This window comes from Rhopilema esculentum, chromosome 20 (genome assembly GCF_057945365.1).
Source record: "Rhopilema esculentum isolate cy_ngs chromosome 20, ASM5794536v1, whole genome shotgun sequence".
Lineage (NCBI taxonomy): Eukaryota > Metazoa > Cnidaria > Scyphozoa > Rhizostomeae > Rhizostomatidae > Rhopilema > Rhopilema esculentum.
The window spans coordinates 5502458-5529915 of record NC_142834.1 but is presented as its reverse complement, the minus strand read 5'-3'; the positions used below and the strand labels follow the sequence as shown (position 1 = coordinate 5529915).

Here is a 27458-nt window from a genome sequence, read left to right as displayed (position 1 = left end):
TAAGGTTTCTTGAATGCCTAGTCTAAATATTTTTCTTCAAAAAGATTGCATTTAACGGAAATGCTTTTACAGTGATAGCTTAGATAGTACCTTCTCATAATAAAAACAGCTATATTTTTCTTACAAGTAAATAACGATTTCTGAAGGCAAACTACAACCATTCTCATGATAGGAATGGCTCTCCAAACAAAATACGATATTTTTACATAACAAAAAGAAATTAATCCTATGCATCTTCAGTTAGCTCAATCTAGATGGAAAAACTAATAAAGATGAATTTAATGTTGGTAACAAAACTGGTTTTGACAATTAAGCCCTGGCCAAACGAATAAAGCACCGATTTATGACAACCTTCTTCGATAAAACATGTTTACGTTTAAGCCACAATGTTTTGTGGATCTTTGATGATTTTACAAAATGTGGTCTCAATCAAACGAGTCGTAAAACATCTCTTGTGTTCTCATGATTAATCAGCAATACTGCGTACGATACTAAGGTAATAAAGTGCTAATTGATACAGTCAAAAGTCAATCCAAACCAATCATTGGTCGATTGGCTAATTGAGAAGGTCTACTATGTGTACAAAAATGGTAGGTGCAGACAAAGCGGATTTATGGAAGGACTTATGGATAGATCATAGGGTCTTAACAGCATCACTTGGCCTTTATGAATCCATTTCAATTTAGTCGAAAAAAATAAGTAGAATCCTTTTTGAAGCAAATTCTATAGACTCACTGTTGGAAGCAATATAAGCATCTGAGCTGTTTTCCTTTCTTCACTTTCATCTGATTGCAGAGTTCTATATATGAAAAGCAAAACATTCTCATTGTGAGAAGAAGGAAGGTGCCTTTGATTCTTTGCTTGTATTTCTATCAATAAGTGAATGCAAAATCCTTGCGTGGTTGTAGGGTGCAAAAGAAAGTTATCGATTTCTTGAATCATAAGTACGTATTATCATAGATCAAGACCAATGTGTTACTTCATTTACGGTTTATATCAAAGTTTTCAGGAAGGAAGAGAAAGCAGGACAAAAATAACTGCTGTTTTACATGCTAGATCTTTGGGGAGTATAAGACGGTGGTAGATGACATTAGTAAGATTTTGAACTAACTTGAGCAAAGCCTTGGCAGCCTTGCATTCAGCTTGACTGGAGTCATCACTATCAAGGACTTCTTTTAGAAAGTCATTTGCTTTCTTCCGCAGCTCGTCATTGGTCTTGAAGTCCTGTTAGAGACGCGACGAAATTAAGTGAATTTAAGAATTTAAGGGCAGTGGTTTTTAAGTGAATAACAAAATGCTCAACAGTGACACGTCATGACGGTAAATTTTAATCAATTATCATGTATTTTTATGAACTACTATGAATTGTAAAAAGATTATGTGAAAACCAATAACTTATCTGGAGTTGTCAAGAAACTAAGCGTTCTTTCGACTCACCTCAATCTGCTTTGAAATCCAGTGCTTCAAGATCTTTAGGACTCTCATCGTAACGATATGTCCATCCATGTTTTCAGAAAATTGAAAATTGAATCCAAACCTAAATCGACTGGCCGAAGTAGGCGAAGCTGCGGGTGAGACAGATGCGCCTGCAGTTGCCGCTGCGAAGGCTACAGCAGCTGACGAAATGCTTGACCGTCGCCTTGACGACCTATGTGACGTTACAACGACTCCGGGCGCGGGAGACGGCGGAGAAGAGTTCGGGCTTCGATTGAACGTTGGTGATCGTAGAGCTTCGAAGGGGCTTGTCCTTCCGAATTCACTACTCCTGAGTTCGGGGAACTTGTCTTTACCAGTCTTGAATCTCATGATAGGACTTCTTGGAGTTTGGGGGGATCTTCTCCCAGGTGAACGTGGAGGTGTCAGGGGAGACGTTCTTGGTGAGTTTCTTGGCGATGGGGATGGAGGACTTGGCGAAAGAACGGCATCAAATACCGTCTCATATCGACCACCGGGTTTCTTTTTAATGGTGATGCTTTGTTCAAACGGGTGCTGACTTCTCGAGTGACTTCCCCCAATTTCTTGTTTGAAATTGCTTGAGCTGGAGTCTCGCGAACTTGCACTTTCGCAAGAAAACTCTCTCCAAAACCCCTTGAAACCTTCAGGTGGCGAATTAGAGATCGGACTGGTTGCTGGCGTGACAGTCACCCCTACAGTACTTATTATGGTATCAGAGTCTCTGTACTGCCTATCAATCGAAGGGCTTTCAGACACTGTCAGTGCCGACGAATCCGTTCTTTCGCCTGTTGTGCAAGTGTTAGTGTAGATTTCACAAGAAGAGCCTCGTCTTTTAGAATCACGTTTTTTCATTTTGGGGGGAGAGTCCAGCTTTAGCACCGGCACCCTCTCCGAATCAGCTTCCTGTATTCTTGTGAAAGCTGATGTTGGACATCCTGGCTCATTTATTGGCTCGAGGTCGGCATTTTTCAAATCACCTCCCGACCCTTTGTTTGCAAGAGAAACCGAGTCTTTACTGCCTTTATCGTTACCGGACACTTCAATACTTTCGTTATAAGTCTCTTGACAACTATCCGACTCCGACAATGACGGACCAGACGTACTTCTAATTCGATGCTTCTCACCCGGCGAACCTGATAAGTCGTATCGGTAGGTCTGTGGCGAAGTCCGAACAGGGAATGTAAAGGCTGCTTCTTCGTACAGCGCGGATGGGGAGGAATGCCGTCTGTTTGACAAGACCGTAGGGGGGTAAAGAGTCGTAGGCGATTTCAGATCACGAGTGAAAGGAATGGCACTATGTCGGTGGGTACGGAGGCGACGACTTCTCATGTCGTAATGAAAGGAGCTACTTACCGCACTGGGGCAACTGTTTCTGTGAGATGCAACTGAAACAAGGTATATTGAATATAAGTTATCAGCAAGATCACTTCTACTAGCTGATAGTTAAACAAATTCTTTACGCAGGTAAAAGCAAAATAAAATGATAGAACCAATAAATGGACTCTAAAACAACTTGCAATTATACGAGGAAAATAAGCGAATTTAAGATAACGAATTTCAAGCGTAGCTTGTTATCAAGCCATTCGTTGTTCATAGAAATAGCAAAATGGTCCAAAATTTTAACACCAGCTGCCTGGTCATGCTCTTAAGAATTCTGCACAACAAAATTCAAAGATGGAAATGAAATTTTGTGAAAAGATAGAAGTTTTTAACCAAAGTAAAATTTAAGCAAAACCAGAATGAGCTTCACTATAGTGGCCTTGACTAAGAGCCCACGGCACAATGCTGAGTTGATAGAATCGTGTTCAAATCTTAACAAACCCCATATATATATATAATGACACTGTACTTGACGCTGTACCATTGAGTCGTGTTAAATGCTGAATATGATACTTGAATTGAATTTTAAAAAGCCTACCTTTAGGTGAAAACTCAGTGGGCTTCGTGGGTAGCTCCTGCTGCAGATCAGCCTTTGGATACTCAAACTGGGCTTTGGTGTAATACCATTGGAGAAGCGTATCAAATAGAACGATAGCGTCGGAGAAGACGCGGTACGTCGTAAGATATGTATTGAGGAACTCCACACTGAGGAATCTGACATCTATCAGCCGTTCTAACAGTCGTTCGACACTACCGTACTGGATCTACAGATATCAAGAATAAGGAAATTTCTTACACACATATTTTCTTACAAGGTACAGAAACAACATAGGCACGTGCAGTTATTGCAGCAACCTTATGTCGTTCAGATAAAGCAATGACAGGGGATTATTTCGCCTCCTTCTTAAGTACACTCCCAAACTTTTTGAAAAATGCTTAAGAAAAATTTGGTCATTTTGGCGGTTGCTTTATTTTAATATCTCAAAAGATGTTTTGTTAAGCTATTATCAAACAATTCCTTGTAACACGTCCTTAAAAACTGTCAAGGTTGCACGCCTTTTTTCCGCCCAACTCTTCGGTTCCCTGGCCCCACCTCTGAATCTCAACCTTTGCCCTTAACCCTGGCCCCTAACCCTGGCCACTAGCCCGGCCCCTACCTCTCGGCAACTTATTATAAAGAACTACCTGTGTGCTTAATCAATTCAAATAGAAGGTTACTTACACGAGGCAGCCTGGATGAGTCGAGAGCCTTGCTGTATTTAATGTCTTGATCATTTGTAAAAAGCCTTGCATCAGATCTGCAAAAGGAATGGGTAAGATTTGCGATAATGTTGACAGCGCTCAAAATCAAAGAAGTAAATCGGGGTCAAACAGAAAAATTTATTTATAATTCAGGAAAACTTTCCGTATTTTCCCTTCGTGACTAGCAAGAAACTTAAGGATAACTGGGGCAAATTCTCAGCTTGCAAGGGACAAGGAAAGTCCCCGAGGAAATCGCTTTTTAGGGCTCTTTTATAAGGAATTATTTTATCACTGGAGATGTGCCCCTCCAACATTCCCCTCTCAGTTCATTATATCAGCACATTTTTGCAATTTTTAGGATCAAAGTTTGTGATGTAGAAGAGCATGTAGCCATATATGAAAGCGAGTTATAAAAGTCTTGAAAGAACGAGCGCTCACGTGCATTACAGACTTCAACTATAAAAAGAACTGGTTAATTGTGCACGAATACTCTTCGAAGAAAACTCTAAAAAACCGGGCATTGTGAATTCAACAGAAAATGTACCTGATACTCAGAAGACTTTGTCTCGATGTAATGGAAACTGCATGCTCGGTTTCAGGAGACTTTAAATTTTCAATACACTGTAAAAAAATAGCCAGATAATGTTATTAAGATAAGCTGCAGTAAGGCACTTATTTACAATTAGTTTACGAATAACGGAATGAAGAAATATAAAAAGGTGCTGTCGAGCCTTTTCTGTAACAAGGAAATGTACCTGGCTGATATCACTTGCCCACGACGCTTTGTCTTCAGAAGAAGCAGCCAAGAACATAAGTTTTAAAGACTGACTATCGTCTGGGTGATTGACAACGAGTTTAAAGACCAGATTTCCACCTTCGGATGCACTAGGCAGGCTGACAAAGTCGATGTCTGCAACAATGTCAAATAAAAAATATTGAATAAAATGCATTTCTTGTTTATCAGGCAATAAACATTATTGAATCGATCAATTATGTGTAGCCTAAGAAAATAATTATTGTGGTTGGGCCCCGAAAAAACAAGGGTTTGGAAAAAGCGGGGGAGAGGAGGGTTTAGAAACTTAAGATTTTCTAAACTTAAGAGTATAGGGAGCGGTACCACGGAACATACATTCACGGATTCATAGTAGACATCTTATACAATTTTTTACTTTAATAATAAACAAAACAATTAAATGCAATGAAAACAGCCAAGTGTCAGTAGAGAAAGCTGCACGATGAGTTACGCGTGCCTGAGGAATCTCACCTTCATCGACAACATCCTCTACTAGAGTTGTGTTCTGTAGGTCAGTTTTGCCGTTCTGGAAAGAAATGAAATCATTCAAATCCTGTTCTGACTTAATAAAAAAGAATTGAGGCATTGTAACTTGTTGGAAAATTCATAGTAGCATATTTTAGCAAGTGAAGCTGCATTTCCAGACAGCGCCATTTCTCATAAAAGTGCAATGTGGAGCTTTTCACGGTTCTATTTCTTTGTACTGTACCCAATGCGCGTTTTCTTCGGTAGGTTTCCAGAAACGACACCTTTGTAATAAAATTTGAAAAGTTGGTCCAACGAAGGACCTGCGTCAAAAAGACTTGCTAAATATGAAAAATTTTCATTGGCTCCAATTCGCAGAGCTTCAGCAGTAAATGCAAATTTCTCAGTCAAGGGAACCAAGAAATGGAATAGATACCGTTCAATCTGAGCCTGAATTATGCCTACTGTTTAACCATTTTCAAAAGAGATCCACTTTTGCACCAACGTTCTATAAAGAAAAAAAACAAATGGAAATCTCAACTCACTGGCACAATTTGCAACTTGCCATTTGAGGCCCTGCTTGTAACCAGAAGGCATTTCGAGAACAGAAAGCACTGCCTGATGCTGTCTTTGCGATCGTGAGATTTAAGCGACAGCGTAGAAAAAGATTTACGCCTGTTGGCTTGAAACTCGTTGCCTCCAACTTGCAGGAGTGGGCCTAAAACACAAACTCACCTTATTAATTAACGACAAAGAAGCATGATATACATATCTCTTCTTGTGTCAATCAAAATTAGCCAATCAATTGGCCTATGAGTGGTATCATGCTCACTGATTGGCTAATTGTGATTGCACATCTGTCATAGAGCAGAAACATTTTACAGGCTTTTGATTGGCTGATTATGCAAGCAAAATGTTTTTAGCTGAATTTGATTTAATGGTACTTACAAGATAAATAAAAAAATAAAATGATAATAACTTGCTTACAGTTGGCAAGAAGGTCTAGCTATGAATTGAGCTAATTGAAGCAAAATATTTAAAATATATATAAAAAGTAATCATTTTAAAAGCCATGTAAATATTAAACAAAACTTTTGAATAATCTACTGCTGCACTCAAAGTTATCTACATAAGTTAAACATCTTCTGATTGGGACTCTTCAATTTCTATAAGTAGCTTTTGACATAATTTCAAGCCAGTGAAACTAATAACCTTTGTGGTATATATTCGATACATATGTTCGTTCTTGCACGAAATATAACAATTTAGTTTACTTGGAGCTCATTCTGGACGTTTCATTAAAGTTTGATTCTAGTTATTGACAGCGGTTGAATTCGACAATATAATTTGGCATTTACTCGCAGTGGTGGCTCACAGGCTAGATATATTAGCTGCAGTGCAATCTGATTATGATTTATTTTTTCTCTCGAACAAGAAAAGCAAAAGCCCGGAAATTATACCTTGACGAATAAAAATCTGGTCAACATCCAGAAGCTCCTCGCAGCCTTCAGCGAATTGCCTTTCAATTGACAGGTTGCGCCTGATGTTTTCCGTTTCACTGACTTCATCTTGCATAACCTATGAGCGAAGGATGAAGATAGATGTGCAATCAATGTCATAAATGAATCGATATTGTCACTTGTAGTTCTTGGATCGAAATTATATAAGATGTACTTCTTTGCTATTATGACACAAAGACGCTGAAAATAAAGCTATTCCTCTTCACGTTTTCTTTTTCGCTTGTAAATAGCTTCTATTTTACAACAAAATAAATTAAGTAAAGATATCCTGAAATGTTCCCTCTGTAACTCATAATGGCCGATGTATTTTGATGTATTTTCAATGCCTACAGTTAAGAAATCACAAGCCTATACAACATTTTCTTACGAAGATAATCTTAACGAAGATTCATGGTCAAATACCGTTGAAAGTTCTTCAAGAACACTCTGAGCATGCTCCAAAGATTTTCTTTCGACATGATCTGGTGGTGTCAGTGAGACTAATTGATGAAGGGTTATGATATAGTTTGGGATCTGCAATGAGAAAAGAGTTCATTCAAACCAACATACCGGCTAGAAATGTTGCGAACCGGCCCTTGAATAGCATAACAGCTGAAGACTCATAAAAGGGTTTTAATAGAAGAATCCGACACCATGATCAAATCAATGGAAAAATGGTGTGGAGCTGTTTATAGTTTTTTGTGCATGTCAATTAAGCGGGAAATGAATCAAGATAAGTGGCCTCTTCTTCTATGAAAGCGAGGGCTGGTTGACTGTCTACAGTATAATCCAATGAATTATTTTACATTGAATGGAATATAACTAACAAAACTATAAATAAACAATTATGAGCCGATCTATGTATATCGTAAGATTCTGGTGTTTTTGAAGTTGCTAAAAGGGGCATTGTCCCCAAAAGTTCAAATGCCTGTATCTCTGAACTGGAATAAGACAATTCAATGAAATTTTCAGGATTTTCTATTGGCGTGGATCTGAATTGGTCCACCTAGCTTCGTTGATATCTGAGAACATGAGGTCAAAAGACATGAAATGACCCTAATTTGATGGGAGTGAACAGCGAAGGAAACATCACAACACGATAATATTGTTACTCACTCTGTACATTGGAATGGTGAGGAAATTCTCCAATGTTCGGCCTACGCATGGGGGTCTCTCCTCATGAACTTTCAGCACCCTCCTGAAGGCATCTCTTTGCTTGCAGTCAGCCAAGGTCTGAAAGAAGAGCACCATTCAAGGGTATCCTTCAAGAAAACTAACAAACCTCCTTCTTATTACATCCGACAAGTATTTCATTGTTTCACCCATAAATTATTTTGTAGAAGTGCTCAGGAAAGTATGTAAATTCACCAAAGTCTAAAAAATGCTTTCAGATGCTTTAATTGCTTCACGAGATTTCTAATTGCTGGAAACCATTAGTTGAAAGCCTTCACAGGATGTAACTTTGAAGGCGTAGTGTAGAGGAAAGAACAAAGAAGGCTCTTTCCCAGATATCCCAAACACAATAGAAAAGTCGAGCCATTTTTTAAGATTTATATATGGGGCTGTGACATCATGCTCTGTTTATAAGAGGAGCCGAGACCCCAGGCTCTTTCGAAATAAAGGGCAGTAGCATAGCATACAGACCTGCAAACTGTAGTGGTGATTCCTGACATATTCCTGGTAAATACTCAGCATTGGCAATAGCATGTCAAATAAATCACCTGAAACGAAACGTAATCAGCCGAATGAACCTATGCATGCCACAACAAATATATATCAGTCGATGTCCATACATTTGAATTGAGAACTGGACTGTTCTAAGTTTGGAGTGATGAATGAACAGCCCAAATAGCATTGCTTCTAACGAGGCCTTCAAAACAGATCACATTTGTAGATGTTTTTGATGAAAAATATGTGCTCTTTTGGAAATTACTTTGACCCAGAAAATGTTAAAAATATCTCTTAATCAATATTTCTTTTTTGGCAAGGATGTCTTTTTTTTATGAATGGAATTTCATTCAGAGAATTTTTTTTGGCAGTGGATTCAGAGACATCTGTTGCTTTTTCCTTAGCAAAACAACTTACATCTGTCGAAAATATAATTTAACTACGATGTGATACAGATACTATCTCTTATCAAAAATTAATCTTTTCCAGAAATCATCCATTCCACATTTTTTTCTTCAATAGTTGCGATATGATGCGAGTAAGGCTTTGATAAACAAAGTAGTAGGTGTATTTCGATAAGTATGTATAACGACTTAAAAATATGATCGGTCCTAAAATGCGTTGTATGTATTTTAGAGGTTGTGTTTCTTGAAGCGTCGGTAGAAAGTTGACTTTCAGAAGATGGCTTGCATGTTTCAAATACTGATGCTTGCATTGAAAATCATTGATGAACAAAAGTTACATAAAACGTACCTAAAACCAATGTTGGCCAGCTCTCCATTCGAGTTTGAAGTCCGTTAAAGAAGATTTGATGTAAAAACATCAATGTTTCACTAGGAAATAATGAAAAAAACAATATGTAATTTGAAGTATTTGAAAAATGATTGATTGAGAGTATAATGTAAAACAACAAATACAATCCAGAATAGAAAACCTATGGAATTCACAGTGCAGCGCATAAATCCCCGCATAATTACAATGAAATTTCTTGCGATCTAAAACCCTTTCAAACAGAAATTTACATGCAGAAAACCAATCAGTCAAAGTTTCGTTAAGATATGTTTACAAAACTCCAGTTCTTTCACTTATTTACAATTCACATTAAATAACAATTTTAGTGTATCTGACATGCAATTAAAAAAATATTAGAAGGGGACTTGAGTTTCAATTGTCAATGTTTTTTATACCGAAAGTAAATTCAGCGTTCAAATTATTTGGAAAAGCAAAAGTGTTTAATTTTCGAAATTAAATATAAGCAAAATTCGGTCTAGGCCAAAAAGATCATGTCACGAAGGGAAAGAGCTTTGTTTGAAATATCCTCTATAGCTCATTTTAAGAACACATTTCATAGTATTTAATCCTCCTAAATTGCCGAAAAAGGTATATTTTGTTAAACAAACTTATGAATGATAACTGAATGATGAAAAGCATGCAGATGGTTGACGAGCTTGGTCAACAAATTGTGAAGGACACTGTTCATTCTTTTTATATCTGGCAACATATTCTCTTACCCAAAAGCATGATATCATTTGGATATTTATTCAAAGTTTCTGAACAATTATACAGATTGCACAAATATAGAAATATTGCTTTTTCAAGCAAAATGATTTTCAGGAGTTACTTTCACATCATCGTTTACCTGTTTAGAAATATCGAATTGACTTCTTCGTGCGATAACGGTGGCTTTTTCGAACTGGCAGCCATCTTTAGTGGTCGAAAAAATGACGTCACGAGAGTTGAAAGAGTTTGCAGGTATTCCTCCTCTGATCGCACGAGCTCAAAGACTATCTGGTTGCGCTTGCGCATGCTCTGTGCATGGGGAGATCGTATGTAGTCTTGAACAATGTTGTGCCACCGTCGCCTACACAGGAGGCCACGGAAAATGCTTTGAACCTGGAGTTAGAACGAAAATATAGTAATTAAAATCTGACAGAAGGCTTTCAATTCAAAATTTATAAACAGATATAAAGTTTCTGTACAGCAATCAGTTTTAAGGCAAATTATACTACAGGACACAATACGATTTTATTTTCAATTTGGTTAAAGCACCATGCATCTATAGCCACAAAGGATTTGGTATGGGTTTCCTTGCTATTTTGAATAGCCCCAACAACAATATATGATAAACAAATAACACATTCTAATCAACGCCAATGTAACAATGTTTGTGAAGTCAAAGTTTGCACTTGGTATTCCTACTGCACATGCGCAGGGAATGGACCTTCTTATCAATCCCTGATAAAATTGCAAATGCACTTTTCAAAAAAGAGCAATGCAAAATCAGATAACATATTAATAATTGAAAAGAAATCATGGCAACAGAAGATGAAATCAAGATGCTTTTGTAGGAGTGGCACAAAACAGATAATCAAGACGGTAATCAGAGCATTCCCAGACTTGTATATTACAGCTGTTAGTGTTACCTTGACAACAACATTAAGCAAGGCTTCTAAAGAAGCGTTATTCTAAACTATTGTAAAAGGTAGAACCAAATCCTTTGCTGGACCACAAGCTTTCCCTTGGAACATTTCATTCTTTCAAAAATAATATTTTCTTTACTCATTATCAATTTGTTTGATTATCACTTACAAACTTTGTCAATAATATTTCACTTTTATATACACGTGTAAATCATCAAACTTCGTTATCTTTCCTGTTTTGTTATGATAAGGTTAGTATCGCCTACGTTTTTGTTAGTCCTATAATATGTTACCTTTTTTACTTTTTTAATTTCTTCAGTTTCATTGTCATCTGTTTCTTTAACTGCCACGTTTACTTGAATCTCTCGTTTTCTGAACCCCGCGATCTGAAAAGAAACATCTGTGTAGTTTATTCAGAAAGCAAGAAAAACAAAACGTGTAACACATTGCCACGACCATGAACCCACCAGAGTTGCTTGAGATAACCTTACCTTGACTAATTCATTCATAGAGACTTAAACCTCTTGAAGATCACATTAGCGATCATGTATAAAACATGTTAGGTTTGCAAAAGATACCCGAAATTTGTAATTCTTGCCAGAGTTCTATATTCACAACAGGGACCATAATTCTGTAAAATTATGGAATAGCATTCTTCTGATGTAAAAAGTGAGAATGATAGTACTGTAAATTTTCACAAAGAAAAACCCTTTCCCAAAATATCTCATGGAAAACTAGCCCCACTTTAGTTCATGAGTTTCATTGGCAGCAATACCATTTTGCCCTTTGTTTTTGTTTTTCTGTGGAGGGTGATCCATAAAATTGGGATCACTTCAAAGCTGGGTCAGCTCAAACAACGCTAGGTCGCATGGTTGTCAAAGACATACCTTGGCAAAATTTAATTTCGTTTAGTGCAGCCAAAAGATAGGCAAATGACCAGAACGATAACAAGCTTAAAAAGGCGGCTGTATAATCCGAAATTGCAATAGTTAAACATTTCCTTGTTGCTATACTATTTTTCCTTTCGATCGATTAAGAAGTGGTATTGTCAACAGAGTTTTCAGTATTTGTGTTTAGTTAATAAGGACAACTGTAGGTCTGTTATACATTGGAATAAACAGCAAGTAAAGCAAAGGATGCTGGAGAACAGAAAACACGGGAGACGGAACAAAAGATAGCAGTTACTGCAGCAACTGATCCCCCTCCAGAGTCCCCATTGCCCAGCAAACTGTACACACGCTATCAGGTTAAGATCCCAGATTCTACGATATCGATGGTCTGATATACTTCTGATTTGTTTTAAAACGAATTATGATCCATGTGCCTAACATCAGATGTGAAACAGATTTACAAAAGAAACGGGAAAAATTGTACATGGTTGCTGTGTAGCGTAAAAAAGTGAAGAAAATAAGATATTTGATGGCATCCAAACCGACTTTTTTTATGAATGAAAGTAGATTGACCAGGAACAATACAATACATCGAGAAATGATGTTTCGTTATTGATAAAACTAGGTTATGCAAAGTTGAGAAATAATGCGAGAGCCAAGTTGACTAATATTCCATCTCCGCGTATGGGACTCTTTCAGAGTTCAATATTGGTGATCTCTCCCTACTCATAAAATGAGAAACGAAAACGAAAATGCTAACTCGATTATTGTCAGGAACATGAACAGTACGTCTCCCTAACAAACAAATTGCATGCATTCGCTTACCTCTTGCCTGAGGTCTTTCAGCTGGTGTGCCTGATCTTGGCATTGCTGAAGCAGTTGCCAGGCACCGGCTCTTTCACTTTCCAATATTTGAACCACATGCGAGTATTTGTGCTCAAAATCTTCTTTTTTCGTTTGCAGCAACGCATAGCTTATGATATAATAAGGTCAACAATAATGTCATGATATCAAGAGTTTAAGAATTACAAGAAGCCAGTCAGTAAGTATTTTTGGTCGCACAACTAGTTGAAGATGACAAGCTACCAGCGTTCACTTAATTTGCACGAACAGGATTATTTAAGTGGAAACCCACCTCTGTTCTGATGAATCTGGTTGTCAGCAGGTCCCTAGAATTACCGTCATTACCTCTGTACATTGCGGTATTGCAAGTAAAATTCAAATCTTTAAAACTAACTAGGCGAGTGCAAGATTGTCAAAAGGCCTTTCATGACTTTACAGGTCAACATGAACGTATTAAAAATTACACTTCCTCTCAATAATGAATAAATGTATTACAAAAAAATCAACATTCAAAGAAAAAGTTGCTGGAAAATCTTCATTATAAATGTTTGCCGAGGCTTCTTTTCATAAAATAGGCCTCAATGGGGCTAAGGGCTTATAAACAAATTCAACTTATAAACTAACTGTAGAGTTACCTGGACTGTGTAATTTTTTGGTACCACACGGTGCAGTCATTTTCGTTCTCTGCTCTAAGCGTTATTTTTTGACACGAGGTAACTCCAGGAACGAGGATACAGAAGCAAAACTAAAAGAAACAGTGCTTGTTAACAAGAAGTTATCTTTAAAACTAGAACAAGAAAACACCAACGATGATAAAAATCGACCTGTGGATAAAAAATTATGTAAGAAACCCAGGCAGGAATTTTAAGGGACCAAACATACTGGAGATCGACTGAATTGAGATGCAGAAATAAACAAAGAGTTGGAAAGTTAGGGCAAGCCATTTTGAAATAATTTCTGAATATCATTGCTACCAACAAGAGCTGCGTTATTTTTCATTAGCTTTCGACATAAAAAACTAGGATTAGAAGAAAACATAACTTGAGAAAACATTTTTATGTTTATGGGTTTCATCGGCATTTTCAAGCAAAAACAATCTATCAGCATTTTCAAGCAAAGAGTTAGAGTGATACTGATAAAGCTAGTTAAATGTATATCAAAGTCTTTAGGCATGTGCTGCTTATAAGGTAATTGAAATTCACAACCAGGTACAGATCGAAGGAACAATGATATGTTGATTGGTTGCTGGTTTCAGCCAATGATCAACCGCTAACCTAGCCTCTTACATTGTATAAGATTCTAAGAAAGATTGAGTTATTTCTGTTAACTCACGTCCAGAGAAGCATTTTTATTCCATGTATACAGACTCAAAAATCCCTAAAACAACTTGGTCCGACACTTTTCAAAGCGATAATGATAAGTACCGTCCGTTATAATAAGGCACGAATCAAAGTGATGTGAGAAGATCAATCAATGGCTGACTGGTTGCTTGCTATGACAAACCATCAACCACCAGCCCTTAACATTGTTACATACACCCCACTACCTACATACACCTTATATTTTGATTCCAGCTGTGACAATATTGGAAGTTCTCGATACTCACAGAATAAGCTACAGCAGCAGTGAATACATTTATTCTTAACATATCCATCGTCAGAAAACTGACAAATGGCGAACCTGATCTTTCGCTACCTACGCGGAAAACTATATATTTCAATGGACAACAATTTCAAAACTATAACGATGGACAAAAGGCTATATATTTCGTGGACCTAAGCTTTACAACCAACTTGAAGCTAATATTAAACAGACCCTCCCCTTTGTAACTTTCGAGACGAAATCTAAAAATATGCTATGATCTAAAACCTTTTTCTGTTAATTTGACGGAAAGAGTGTAAAATTTTGAATTGTAATTTTACAGAAGGTCGTGCTTTCCACGGCCCTCTGAAAATCAGAAGATGGACATGGACTGACGGGCTTCCGTGCTTAAGTGATAAAATTTTAAAAATGTAATGAAATTGGTAAGTCAGGCAGTTCCACATGACTTGTTTGAAACATTTGCTGACTTCACAGATGAAAATTTCTGCAATGAAATGAATTGAGAAAGAGGCAAAGTGCTCTTATCTGATCTGAGAAATTAATACTCAAATTTTGATAGAAAAATAAGCAAATTTAGGAAAAGGGCTTTAAAACATTAGGCTGCATAAAAGTTGCCTAATGATCGCATTATTCATTAAACTCGGCGTTGCAACTATTGTTCTATTGAGAACCATTCTGTTCAACACTCAAAAGCAGTTAAAGCTTCGTATATGTTTTGACTACAGCATCATTGCACATAGACCAGTTGTCGAACAGTTGCAATAAAACAAACTGAACGACAAGACAGCTGATTGGTGATGACCCGACCCATTGCAAGAAAACGTCTATTTTTACACGAAAGCCATTGTAAGAAAATATTCTACCGAATAATTGCATATTCTTTGTTAGCCACAGCTTAATCGTACGGTATTGATTAGCATTAAAAAGGCGTCAGCGTCTCAACGTTTAGCCTGCGTGTATACTCCAACCCCTGAGAAGGAGAGTGTTAGAGTCTGCACGGAAGCTACTTAACGATGCGAAAGGCCTCAAAAAAGAAGCACGAAGTTTGAATACAGGCATTAAAAAAAAGTTGCAATGCTCAAGCTTGACATAGATCAACGAAACATGACAAAATCTTTGTCCAACAAAACCCTAGGTACTCAAAAAATGATATAAAAACTGTATCTAGGGATTTTTAATATAATATTGTAAGGAATTTGCTTTTCACTGACTTAAAAACCAATAACTAATACAAAGTTAGTTTCTACATTCATCGAACAAAATTAAAGTTTGTATATCATAATGTTTGACTGCATCATTAATATCACGATACAGTACAAAATTTCAAGGTACCAGTCTACAAAAATCAAAGCGTTAACTTCAAAATGTTTCAAGAGGTCTGCTCAATAAATCTTGCATCTTTTGGCTGCAATCTAGCAAATCATAAATAAAATGCTTTCCTAGGAAACTGCAATCTTTACATTGATTTATATATTGATTCATTTCAACAACAACAAAAATAATAAATTAATGACACTAAAAAATGATAGCATAATATTATAATGGTATAATGATAATAGAAATAAAACAATGATAATGATAATACAACATGAAATATATGATAAAACATGATATAATATAATATAATATAATATAATATAATATAATATAATATAATATAATATAATATAATATAATATAATATAATATAATATAATATAATATAATATAATATAATATAATATAATATAATATAATATAATATAATATAATATAATAAAGTATAATATAACATAATATAATTTAACATTATATAACAATCAGAAGAGGGTAGGGTGGAAAGTAGAGAAAAGAAAGCGTAGTGCTTTTGCACAAACCACTTAGCAGCACTTTGCCAAAATGAATTTTCCTATTACAAAATTAAAATTTTCGAATCGATTTGAATAAAGAATAGATAATTGTTTAATTTGTCTGGGTATATTAATTGAGGAAAGGTCAGCATACCAGCTGCATTGCAAATACTAACAAATTTTAGTGAGTGGATCTTCGCATCTAACATTGTCTTTAAGAAATTTGTTTGAAAGAAAACCAGATCAGTATAACAACCTGCTTATTGTGTTCTGCTTTGCGATTTTCATTGTTACACCGCAAATTTTCACTCCTCGTGTCGCCCATTATCATCACACACGGGTGTCGGGTCAAGTGTAAATAAAAGGCCTAACTTTCCAACAGGATGTCTGCCTGGTCTTCTTCCCGTAGAATATGAAAATTTTCAACGGAAAAAGTTCTCGTTTTTCGTTTATCAAAAAAACACTATTAAATTGCAAATTTTTAGGACATTTCTTTAGGTGATCTGCTTTGGTCAATATATTGACTGAAAATCATTGAGTTTCAACAATGATCTGAACATTTAATCTTAATTTCGTTCTTATCGAAAAGCTTTCATTTGATATTTAACTATGCAATGATGCTTCGACTGCAAACAACTTAACGATTACACTTTTCAAGAAGATGGTATTTCAGTAAACTAGACCAAAATTTTATTCTAAAAGCAGATTTTATCCATATCCGTTTTTTATGGCAAAGATTATGGACACAAAAAGAAGGTGGCCATGAATGAAGGATAACATAGGCCAAGTGAAGTTCTAGTGATACAATTCACCTTGTAAGCTCAAACTGTATCAATGGAGTCAAAGACCTGTTAGACAACCTCATTGTCACTTAACAATTCGTTGTTGATGAGATATCAGTTATGTTTTGTCTGACTAATCTGGGATTTCATTGTGATTGTTATCTGCGCTCAGGCAGGTCAAAATTTTGAATCCATGAAAACAATGTGAAAAATACAATTAAAAAATTGGAAACGAAACTGCAGTTAATTCAAAGATATAAAGTAAAATCAGATGTTTCTGACTAAATTATTCCTTTGAAAATCTTAGCTGTAGTATGATTCTGCCTTAGTTACCTTATGATTTTCTTGTCCTTGGAAATGTTGCCAGGAAATTTTACTAAAATAGTTCAAATGAAATTCTTCCAAAAATTTTGAGAGAAATCTCAAAAGTAAGTGGACAGTGCAAAACAAAAATGACGTCATGCGTGTCGTTGAAATTACAATCTAGTTTACTTAATGTAAATAGAACTCACTGGTTGTTACGACACCGCACTAGTAGTCACGAATGCACGCTCATATCAGTGTGTCAGCAACTTCTCATTACTCCGCTGCTATATAAAAAACTATGTCGATGATTATTTTCCACAGGATGAGACTCGAATCTCAGTCGTCTTGATCCGCATGATACTCATGCCAGCCTTGAACAACTTACCTTAACAAAGGGCCTATTCTAAAAACCAACATAAAACAGTTGGCATTGTCAAATACATAAATCACGTTTAAATGCGTTTCCAGGCCGACACCGTGGATCAGAAGCTTTGCCGCCTTCAGAAATGAAGACGTCAGAATCAGCGCATCAGCACCACGATCACCCGATCATTGTAACGATGTCAATGATTGTCATCAATATCATTATAATAATATACAACACGATCACTGTTATGATTTACTTAATCATCAGCAGCTTCACCATCACAAGCGATGTAAATCACAATTATCAACAAGCTATCATCTTTATCAGTACCTTTATCCCAATGCCTATTCCTAGGTATGATCGCTTCCCTTATCGTGATTGGATAGCGATTATTGTAAACTTTTACTTTTTGTGGTGAAACGATTATTTTCTTCACAAAAGGAAAGAAAAACGGTTTTTTTAATATCAACTAGCGTGTTATGTGCAATTTTTTCTAGAGCAGGTTGCATCATGCGCTTCAATCAAAATGAATTTGCTTTTTCTTAAAATCCTTTTCAATCTAAATTGTAAAGAGCTGATTTCAGATTTGCAGGTCGTTCTCTTCCTCATAACAAGAATGGCTGCGACTCTAGATACAACATATAAACATAAAACGTTGTTTAGCCAATAATATTGCAAATATTTGAGGTAGCCATCAAGTTGCCGAGTCCCTCGCAAAATGAAAACAAACAGAAAAAAAGATTTTCTTGTACTGGATGCACCTCAAGTTTGAAGAACAGAAACTAGCACATGAAATCATGAAAAACTGTTTATACCTGATGCTCAACATCATGGATGTTCTTCATGCCCGTCCTCTCGAACTGGCATTGCTCCAACAAAAATGTGTTGCTTGGCTTGGGTGAATCCTGATTGTGGAATTCGAAAAGAAAGTTCATGTGCAAAACAAAATATCGGAGATTCCATTTCGTTGTGCTTGCATCGGCTAGTTTTACCCAGAGGTTTCCAGACTTTGCAGCGTTATTTTTTGCTTTTTCAGCCAAGTATATTAACTGCTGCTCGTTCAGTTTGACTTGACTTGAAGGCATTTCAAAATCTTTTCATCTAGGTCTTAATTTTATCATCAGCACTCACAAGCAAATTTAAAAATGCAATGGAATTGTTCTCATTTTCAAATCAGCTGCCCTCTCTGATTCCCAAAGTTCAGTAACATTGAGTTTCCAGAGAATCCATTTCTCGCCAAATGCAAAGCCTTTTTGCTGCTTCGGGCTAGCAACAAGATACCTTCATCGCTGAATTTTCCTTGCATTAAAGTTCAATTGCAACGTGAGTGAAGCTAAGAAAATCTGCCCTGGCCTATTGCCCGATGATCGAACATGCTCGAAAAGTTGTCAGTCTTTTGGCGTGATCAGCATTTAAGATCGATATCCGGGGGGTGCGCCTGGAACAGCAAGCAGGTGTACTAGCAACAATGGCAGGGCAATTGTTTGCTAATAATTTCATGTTTAAGCCCTTCTCTTCACGTCAAAAGACAAAGAAAGCAGGTAAAGCATACATAGACCTTGTTAGCGCAAACAAAATTTGTACATCACTTCTCGCATATTGCTTTAGGCGTTACAGAAGTATTTGCATGTGCGATTTCAGACGGCATAACGTTATTTATCCTGGTTAGCCACTAAATTCAGAAAATAGCTGTTTTAAAATCATAATTCAACTTCTGCTTATAATTTTTTCATTGCCGATAATCAAGGGTACAGTAAAAATGCCTTGTTCAGACCTTTCTCGATAGCTTTAGGCCATCTTCAGACAAAAATAAAACGCTTTGTCACATAAACAAAATAGACTTGAAGAAGCACCGAATAAAAGAAGGTTTCAATGCTTTCATTTCTGTGCGCAGCTACTTCTGAATCTCAATATTGCAACCGCATTTCAATCTTCAACTTGTTTGTCTGCAAAACATTTAGCAGTATCTACTTTCATCGATTAAGTCAATTAAACGTTTATCGAGTCTCATAATGTGGTAAGGATGCACCTTCTTTTTCACCTATCTGACCTTCCTTTAAATTTCGAAAAAGCTATCAAGAAAATGATCAACAAATATAGGGACCAGGATTTGCCCAATGGTTTTGTAAACGTCTTTCATGACGAGAAAAAATGACGAGAAAAAAATTTTACAACTGTCAAACACGAAAGTATACTACCATTTGCACCAACCATAAATTTCAAAAATACATCAAGAAGCAAGTAGACCTTGCTTTAAAAAGATCAAATTGCGATCCTTGGTAGAGAAAAGTAGAGAAAAGTAGAGAAAAGTAGAGAAAAGTAGAGAAAAGTACGGGGCTCTGGTTGTAGAACCGAACTTTCATCTACGAATATTCCAATTCCTTCACAAAAATGCAGAACGTTTGAGTGTAGAAACTAGGAATTGTGTCTTTTTTCCTTTCTGATTATCGTCTGTCCACAATATGATTCAAGAAGTTACCCACTAATTGCAGTTCAGTCGTGAAATTACAATTCTTTTTTGGCAATACTGGCAGCGTGGCTACATAGAAATAGCGTTAATGGGGTATTTTCTGAATACCTGAAAAAAAAATTTTGGACGAATTGAAACAAAACATTGCAATCGCTTTGCACCAATAAACTCAGCTAGAGAATGGTACGTTCTACTCGATTTTATTTGTTTCAATATTGGAAAATTTCATATTTTTTCTGAAAAAGAGTTTCCTTTTCGTTTGAAATCTATGATTTTAACGAAAATAAGAAGAAAAAACACGGCTAGGTCTCAAAATTGCCAAATGTTTGTTCGATACAAAAAAAATTGCCTAATTACTGGGCATCGAGGGGCTATACTAACCTCAGTTTTTGGCTAAGAGGCTATTCGCATGTTGAAAGTTTTTTTTACTTGGTAAGCTTAGTTGCAGCAAAGTAAAACAAGTTTAGCTGTTAAATCAGAAAACTCAAGGTAATTAATTGTCAGCACAGTCTGCCAGAGACCAATATGTCTCCAACAGAGTTGTTTTCCCGCATTTTAGAGTGTTGTCTCGCAAATTTTCCCACTGAAAAGCCTTCGAACTCCCATTTATCACTGGTAACTTGTGATTAAAATCAAATGATTCAGGCATTTAAACAGAACACTTGGCTACTGGAAAAATTACTAAAGAAAGAACTCGCTGCAAGAAATTTCGTTGAAATATACGTTAAGCGTTGTCGACGGAAATGGAAACAGAGGCCCCATTCAGCAGCTTCGTCCGGAAAAACTAGTACAGAGGTTACAGAAAATGGCTTGAAATTATTTCATACGACGAAATATGGAAGAAATATCGTCATATGTGGTTTATGCGAATGGAAATTTGAAAACCCGTTTTATTAATAGTTTTATTTTTTTTAAATAAAATGTTGAATCTATTATTCAGTTTTTTATAGTAATTTCACATGAAAACATTTTAACCGCGGATTGATGACGTAATAATCCACTGCTTTGTTGAGCTTAAGAACACTAAACTCAAACGGGGCAAATAGACTCTTAACTATACCAAAAAGTCTTTGATAACCCTTGACTCTATATCAAAAGACAGTTGCAAGCAAAATATATCTCATTTTATCAACAAGATCAGATGTAAAGAATATCAGAATGTTTCTCTCTCATTACACCGAGAATTTGACAACTTCGTCACAAAGAAACCTTGGGAAAAAACCTACTGCCTGAAATTATCCGACATCAATTATTGGGTCATAAAAACGATGTATTCTTGGCCTAATACGGACTGATCACCACTTCTATTAAATGTTTTTGCGCGTTACTTCTACATTACTCTTCGGGATCGAATTTACAGACGTCAAGATCCACCTGCTTCATAAAAAACACTTAAAACAAGGACAAAAGACAGCTAAGTTTGCTTTTTTGTCTACTTTCAGTCTTAAACGTTAATATTGGATTTTCGCGAAAGCTCAAAATAGAGCCTCGTTGACGTCAGAAGCTAACTGGTCGTTGTGAAATAATTTAGGTGGGCAGTTAAAAGAGCGCTAGCATTTGCAGGGATACGTCACATCAGTGTGTCATAAATCCTGATCATACGCTCAGTTCTCATGAACAAGAAGTTTAAAAACCCAGATAGGGCATAAGCATCCATCGTGAACTTTTCTTCATAAAAGCATTACGATTTAGGACCGAGAGCAAAGTAACAAAACTTTTAATAGCTGAAAATACATTACTCGCTTAATTTAGATAAATCTTGGTCTCGTTCCTAAAATGTAATGCCAAAAAACGATCCTAGAGGCGTTTGCAAAGATGTGAATTTTTAAGAGACATTTGATTTATTTGACAAAATTCATCGAGTAGAAACTTGCCAAAACGTTAATCAAGAAGTTATAAAAAACGATTGCAAGTCATTTGCAGTCGGGTGCATAGCTTTCACCATAAAACATCACAGAAACGTTTCCATGGCTGTTAATTTCCTGTAAATTCACTATGGCTTCGAATAATTTCGATAGGATAGTCTTTTGCAAGGTAACAGCAAAAAGTTGCTCTAAAAGATTTTTTAAAGGTTTTGGTGATGGGACTATAGAATATTTTGATATCATGTATACAGTATCAACCTTATTCAAGACCCTATGCAAAAGCAGCATCAAATTTTCATTTCCCACACCTTAAAGAATTCAAAACCCCCAGTGCCTAAGGCATACCATTAATTACGATCATAATGCAATTTTTACCGTTGCCCATCACAACAACACTAACATACATTTTTAATTGAAAACTATGCGGAAGGCCAATGAACAAAATCTTAACCATGTCCAATCCAAACTTTAATCACTTTAAAAAGAGTTTCAACAGGGTGTTTGACAGTGTCTAAGACAGGTCAATGCTTGATATCCTTAACATTGACCATCTTAAAACCTCATCATGACAATGTATCTGATTTCTATTCAAACTTTTCCATGGAGGTCCTAATCCTAAACTGCTATTCCTAAACACAAGGGTTGAGTTTAATCATATTATAGTAAAAAATTTCATATATGAAAAAGGGACCTTTGCTTTTAAGTATTGTTACCCCCATTCTACCTTGCCATAGATTAATTTCTTCTTCTGCCTAATATCTGATATGGAAAAGTGTGTCATTCAGGCTTTCTAAAAATTCCATCACTTATACTTATCCCAGCCCTCAATACTGGCCAGAAGAGGACAATACAGTAATTAGTCTGGTGCTGTTCCAGAACCAAGATTAATGCAAGAAAAAACCTAAATATTTAGCAATACGGGTTTAACAATTAGACAGAAATTCAATTTAGTCTATCATGTCCAGTTTCTGATATAAAGTGCTAAACAAGTCCTTGCGAATAAAAAAAGACAAACAACTCAATTCTCGTACAATGCAAATATTTTGTACTATGTTTAGTGTCTTTTCTCTATAGTAACTGCAATTATAACAAAGTCGACCAATTTGCAAACATGCAATTTACTCCCAAAGAACTCCTTTGAAATGATATGAAAAACTAGTTGGGCTTTTCCCACAAAGAAATGAAAACTCACATAAAAAAGATTTGAGAGAAATTTTCTCAAAATCATTTCGAAGATTTCTTCACAAAAGCCAAAAAACAGGTATCAATAACATCCAATGCAATATATCTTATATCTAACAATTAGGCTATGAAAAATTAATTTTGAAAATATCCTTAGTCAAATGTCACTGTAAACCCCTAGATACCTTTGTTTTCCCACTACAAGATTAAAGAAGTTTTGTTTTTGTAGTCTGGCAACTCTCTAGCACTATTTTTCTACTCTTACACTGAATAATTTCACTATGCATGCATCTTTGTGTAATTTGGTTTTTGCATAAGCCAAAAGTGCAGCAGAATCTTGATCCACCCCTGGTACAATGTAAAATCTACCTATGATTTTACTGGCTTAGCTTCAAACAATTTGCATCAAGTAAGACAAAATTGGCAACCTTTGAAATTAAAACTCTTGGGCACAACTCTTTTCTGCAGGCAAACATTTCATTTTCTGGTTTGGAGAGATATTTTTTATAAAAAAGGTTCATACCTCTGAACAGCTAAAAAAGCCAAAACTATTAGCAAAGACATAAATGCTGACCTTTGGACCAACTGGACCAATTGTCTCATGATTTTTCTGATCAACTGACAAAAGACACCACACCCAAGTTAACCCTCGCAGTTCACATTCTTTTAACAGTTTCAAATTTCAATAGTTTTAACAGGTAATTGCAAACTTTTGAAACTTTTTTAAGCTTTTTGAGCTGGTTGCAAATATTTGAGCAATTTATTCTTGTGGAACTTCATATCAAACCTGAAGAGTTCTTTTAATAAATGATTCTTTTATTCTTAGAGAACCATTTGGACCATGGTTTGTAATCATATTCATACAAAGCCAACAATTTTCAACAATGTGCAAAACTGGACTTGATGGAATGGATGCCATGGAAAAACATGAATTCTTCTTGTTTGGAAATAGTTTCGTGTCGCTAAGCACCAGGGTGCATTCCATGTACTTAGACCTGAAGATCTTCTGCGTATACCCAGGCTTTTTTGGCTTTCAGCGTGCAAACCAATAAAAAAACTTTTGGCAGACCTAAAATTGTTCGTTTAGTTGGCATGCTAAACATGAAGCCATGTACATATTTAACCTAAAATAAAGACTCGTAGTACCACAGTTTTCTTTAATAATCAGTTTTCTTTGTCTGCTGCAACAATGTTTATATTGTTTTAATAACTGCTTTTATAATTTCGGCGTACCTAGACAAATGCCCCGGTGGACCTTTGGCCTACAGTTGACATGAAATGCACCCAGGGCTAAGCATAAAACTTTGTGATGTGAAACAGAGAAATTCTTTCTCCTGTAGTAAAAATTTTTTTTTAAACATCCACTGCTCTGTTTGTTTGCTAGCAGGGGCGGCTAACAGTGTTATTAGTGTTATTAGTCTAAAAACAGCTTTTTTCAAAGCTATATACAGGGGCGAAACTACCGGAGGGGTGTGGGGGGGGGTGTGACACCCCCCCAATCCATAAAATAGTCAATTTCGCAGGGCAATCGAAGATTTCGCAGGGCGCCAAGAAGAGCTTTATTGCCACCCAGAAATGCCACCTCTGAAGTTCGTAAAGAGCCGTTTAGGAATTTTGAAATGAAAATATCATATTTGTTATGAACCTACCTTCCTGACATTGCATTTTAGAGAACGGAACAGGTATGTAAGGAAAAGCTCCGTTATTTGCAAAGCGAAAGCATTTCTTACCGAAAGTCATAACCAATGGATGCAATGATTGATGCATATGTTTATGAGGGCAAGGTTGAGTCATGCAAATTAATTTAAGTTGTAAATTATTTTCATGACAAGCACGGCGTCACTGGGGGGGGGGGGAATAAGGGGCTGAAGTCCCTCACTTTGGTCAAGATAGGAATTTTTTTATCATTTTTTCTATTACTTTTTAACAGTGCATGAACAAAAAAACATAATAAATCGTTAAGATACCGATTTTGTTTCATCTAATTGCTAACTTTTTCACATATATTTTTATTATTTTTCTTCTATTTGCATTAATTCAGTAAATCATTTTCTGTATCATTGCAATGTTTTAATTTTGGATGTGTGAACATGGCCTTCTTGATACAAGAAACTGCACATTTCTGTTCAGGAAAAAAAAATTATCCCAATCAAAACAAGATCTTCCTCTGTCATTCACAACTACGTGCAATCTGAAACGAAAGGTTGCCGTTTCTTTCCTTCCCCAACGTCTAACATTAGAGTTTTAGCATGACATCCCCCTCCCTATTTTTCCCAATAAACAATAATATTTTCAATAAACAATCAGTTCTTTTAGCACAATAGTATTTTGCTAAATTTTTGTCTGAAAGAGGCTTTTTAGCCCTTTACAAGGTATAATTTCAAAAAATTTCTTCACGTCGGACCCAACCATGCTGGGTCCAAATACCTCACTAAACTCGACTCTTAGCCCCACTGGGATAAATTTTGTTACGCTGTCTACATCATGTACCCTCCCCCCCAATAAGCTGTTTATTAGCTTAATTTTGCAAACCAACATTAAATGAAGTGAATATAAAAAACAATTTACGCTCACGTAGAGAAATAGAAATTTCATAGACAATGAAGTTTCAAGTTTGTTTTTATTGCTTAGAAGTTTGTCCTTGGTAAAGACCAGTGTACACTGGTAAAGCTTTCACTAGTAACCTATAGACAAACCATTGCTACTAGGTCTGCAGGGCACCACTCAGTTTTGCAGGGCAGAAACCCTTTTCACCCCCCCCAAACTATTGGCCAAGTTACGCCCCTGGCTATATACTTGTAGTGGCTGTCATTGTTTGTTTTCATAGACCCTGATTTGGATTCGTGCTTGAGGCTTCACATGTCAACTGAAATTCTTTCGCCTTCAATCTTTCTTTGAAAATGTCAAAAAAGCCCTTGCTAAAATATCTGCTATTAGGATTGCCATTTCCTTTGTTTTAACTAGGTGAATGTGACGAAATCGTCATAGAAAACAGGGATTTACTAGTTATTGTTGCATTTTGTTGCAGTTTTGCTTAGAGTAAGTGACTTTGCTTCGTATACTTCTCACATGGCTACTGAACTTTGACAAACTTTACAAACTTGAGAGAGCAAAATTTATGTTCCAAATTAATAAAGCCAGCAGTTACACTACTCTTGGACATGAATGTCTAAAACCAAAAAAAACTTCATCGTTACAATACAAGACAGTCTTCCGGCCTTGGTTTTTTCCTACAAGCAATATCAACTGATTCTAAAAGAAATTTTCTTACATTTGACGGTATTCAACTTTGGAACTCTTTGCCACTAGATTTAAAGAAAGCCAACAACAAAATATCTTTCAAAAAAATTAAACACTACCTCTTAGACAGTCTGACCTAATCGGATATGATTAAAATACCAGCACATACATAAACTTGATATTCCCATTTTTTATCTTTAATGTAGTTTTTTCTCTATTCATTTCCTTTCCTTTTTTTCTATTGTCATTTGCTTTTCCATTATCTCATTCTTACTGTTATTCAAACCAAAATGAATTTTAAACTCGTCGACAAATCACGTCAACCGGTCACATGGCTTTGATAGCTCTATCTTGAGTTTTTTTCATGTGTCCAGTGAGCTGATTTAATTGTATATAGGGTGGACTTTTTCTTTAATGTTCTTATTGTAATTTTGGATTTAATAATTGAATTTTGAACAACTTACTTAAATGACGTAACTTGTAATGAATTAATTTGGTGGAAAAAATTTTGAGTTTGAGTTTGGTATAGTTGAAAAGTTGACAAATGTGCCGCCATTTTGAACAAGGTGGTGCAAATACTTCTGCGAGGACAGTGGGGGTATGCAAAGTATAATTACAACTTCAAGTATTTTAATTATGCTATTTACTATCTCCGTCAAAAATTTGTAATTTTACTTACTTTTTCTTGTGAAAACAAAAGATGATTTCACGATTTTCTTATAAAGAGTTGTGAAGTATCCACACTGATCTAAAAAAAACTGGATCGCGCATCCTATTGTTCTCAAACCTTAGAAAGTGCGGCCGGCGAATTTCAATCGGCGCCATGCGCTTGTGACCACTTCAGCGGGAAAATGAATAGCTAGGATGCTGGAGAATTAGGTATTCGCTGCATTTATTTTGCCTGTAAGAAATGCGAAATAGAGAACTGACGATGAAAAGGGAATAAATGACAACAAGGACCATGAGAATCAAGGATTGCAAATAAAAAGGAAGCTACGCTCCACTTTTTCACCGTGAGTACACTACTATTTTTATTTTAGTAGGCCAAGATCGTTGTATTTCTTAGGTACAGTTATGCCCCTTTAAACTGGGTTTTCACGAGTCTGGACCATTTCAAATCCTTTTGCTAAAAGGATCAAAAGTGATACGGTTAGCCGTAT

General features: G+C 36.0%; 1 protein-coding gene across 4 annotated transcripts in view; it reads right to left on the bottom strand.

Annotated features, from left to right (window-relative positions):
* The window catches only part of LOC135687113 (ras-specific guanine nucleotide-releasing factor 1), a 43284-nt gene extending 16313 nt beyond the window's left edge, over nt 1–26971 (bottom strand). For 2 of the 4 annotated variants that reach the window (XM_089114316.1, XM_065203579.2), the window contains exons 1-19: nt 18357–26970; nt 13291–13400; nt 12638–12785; nt 11216–11308; nt 10142–10395; nt 9256–9335; nt 8479–8555; nt 7951–8067; nt 7258–7368; nt 6796–6913; nt 5881–6053; nt 5342–5396; nt 4833–4987; nt 4622–4698; nt 4058–4133; nt 3374–3599; nt 1438–2840; nt 1112–1224; nt 736–799 (exon numbers count right to left, since the gene is read on the bottom strand). In XM_089114316.1, coding sequence (XP_088970442.1) covers nt 736–799; nt 1112–1224; nt 1438–2840; nt 3374–3599; nt 4058–4133; nt 4622–4698; nt 4833–4987; nt 5342–5396; nt 5881–6053; nt 6796–6913; nt 7258–7368; nt 7951–8067; nt 8479–8555; nt 9256–9335; nt 10142–10395; nt 11216–11308; nt 12638–12785; nt 13291–13400; nt 18357–18626 — 3720 coding nt within the window. In that variant the 5' untranslated portion in view covers nt 18627–26970. Of the gene's footprint in view, nt 1–735; nt 800–1111; nt 1225–1437; nt 2841–3373; nt 3600–4057; nt 4134–4621; nt 4699–4832; nt 4988–5341; nt 5397–5880; nt 6054–6795; nt 6914–7257; nt 7369–7950; nt 8068–8478; nt 8556–9255; nt 9336–10141; nt 10396–11215; nt 11309–12637; nt 12786–13290; nt 13401–18356 lie in introns of all 4 variants that reach the window. The other 2 variants (XM_065203580.2, XM_065203582.2) reach the window with 2 other exon arrangements.
* Between the last annotated feature and the right edge of the window lie 487 nt (nt 26972–27458).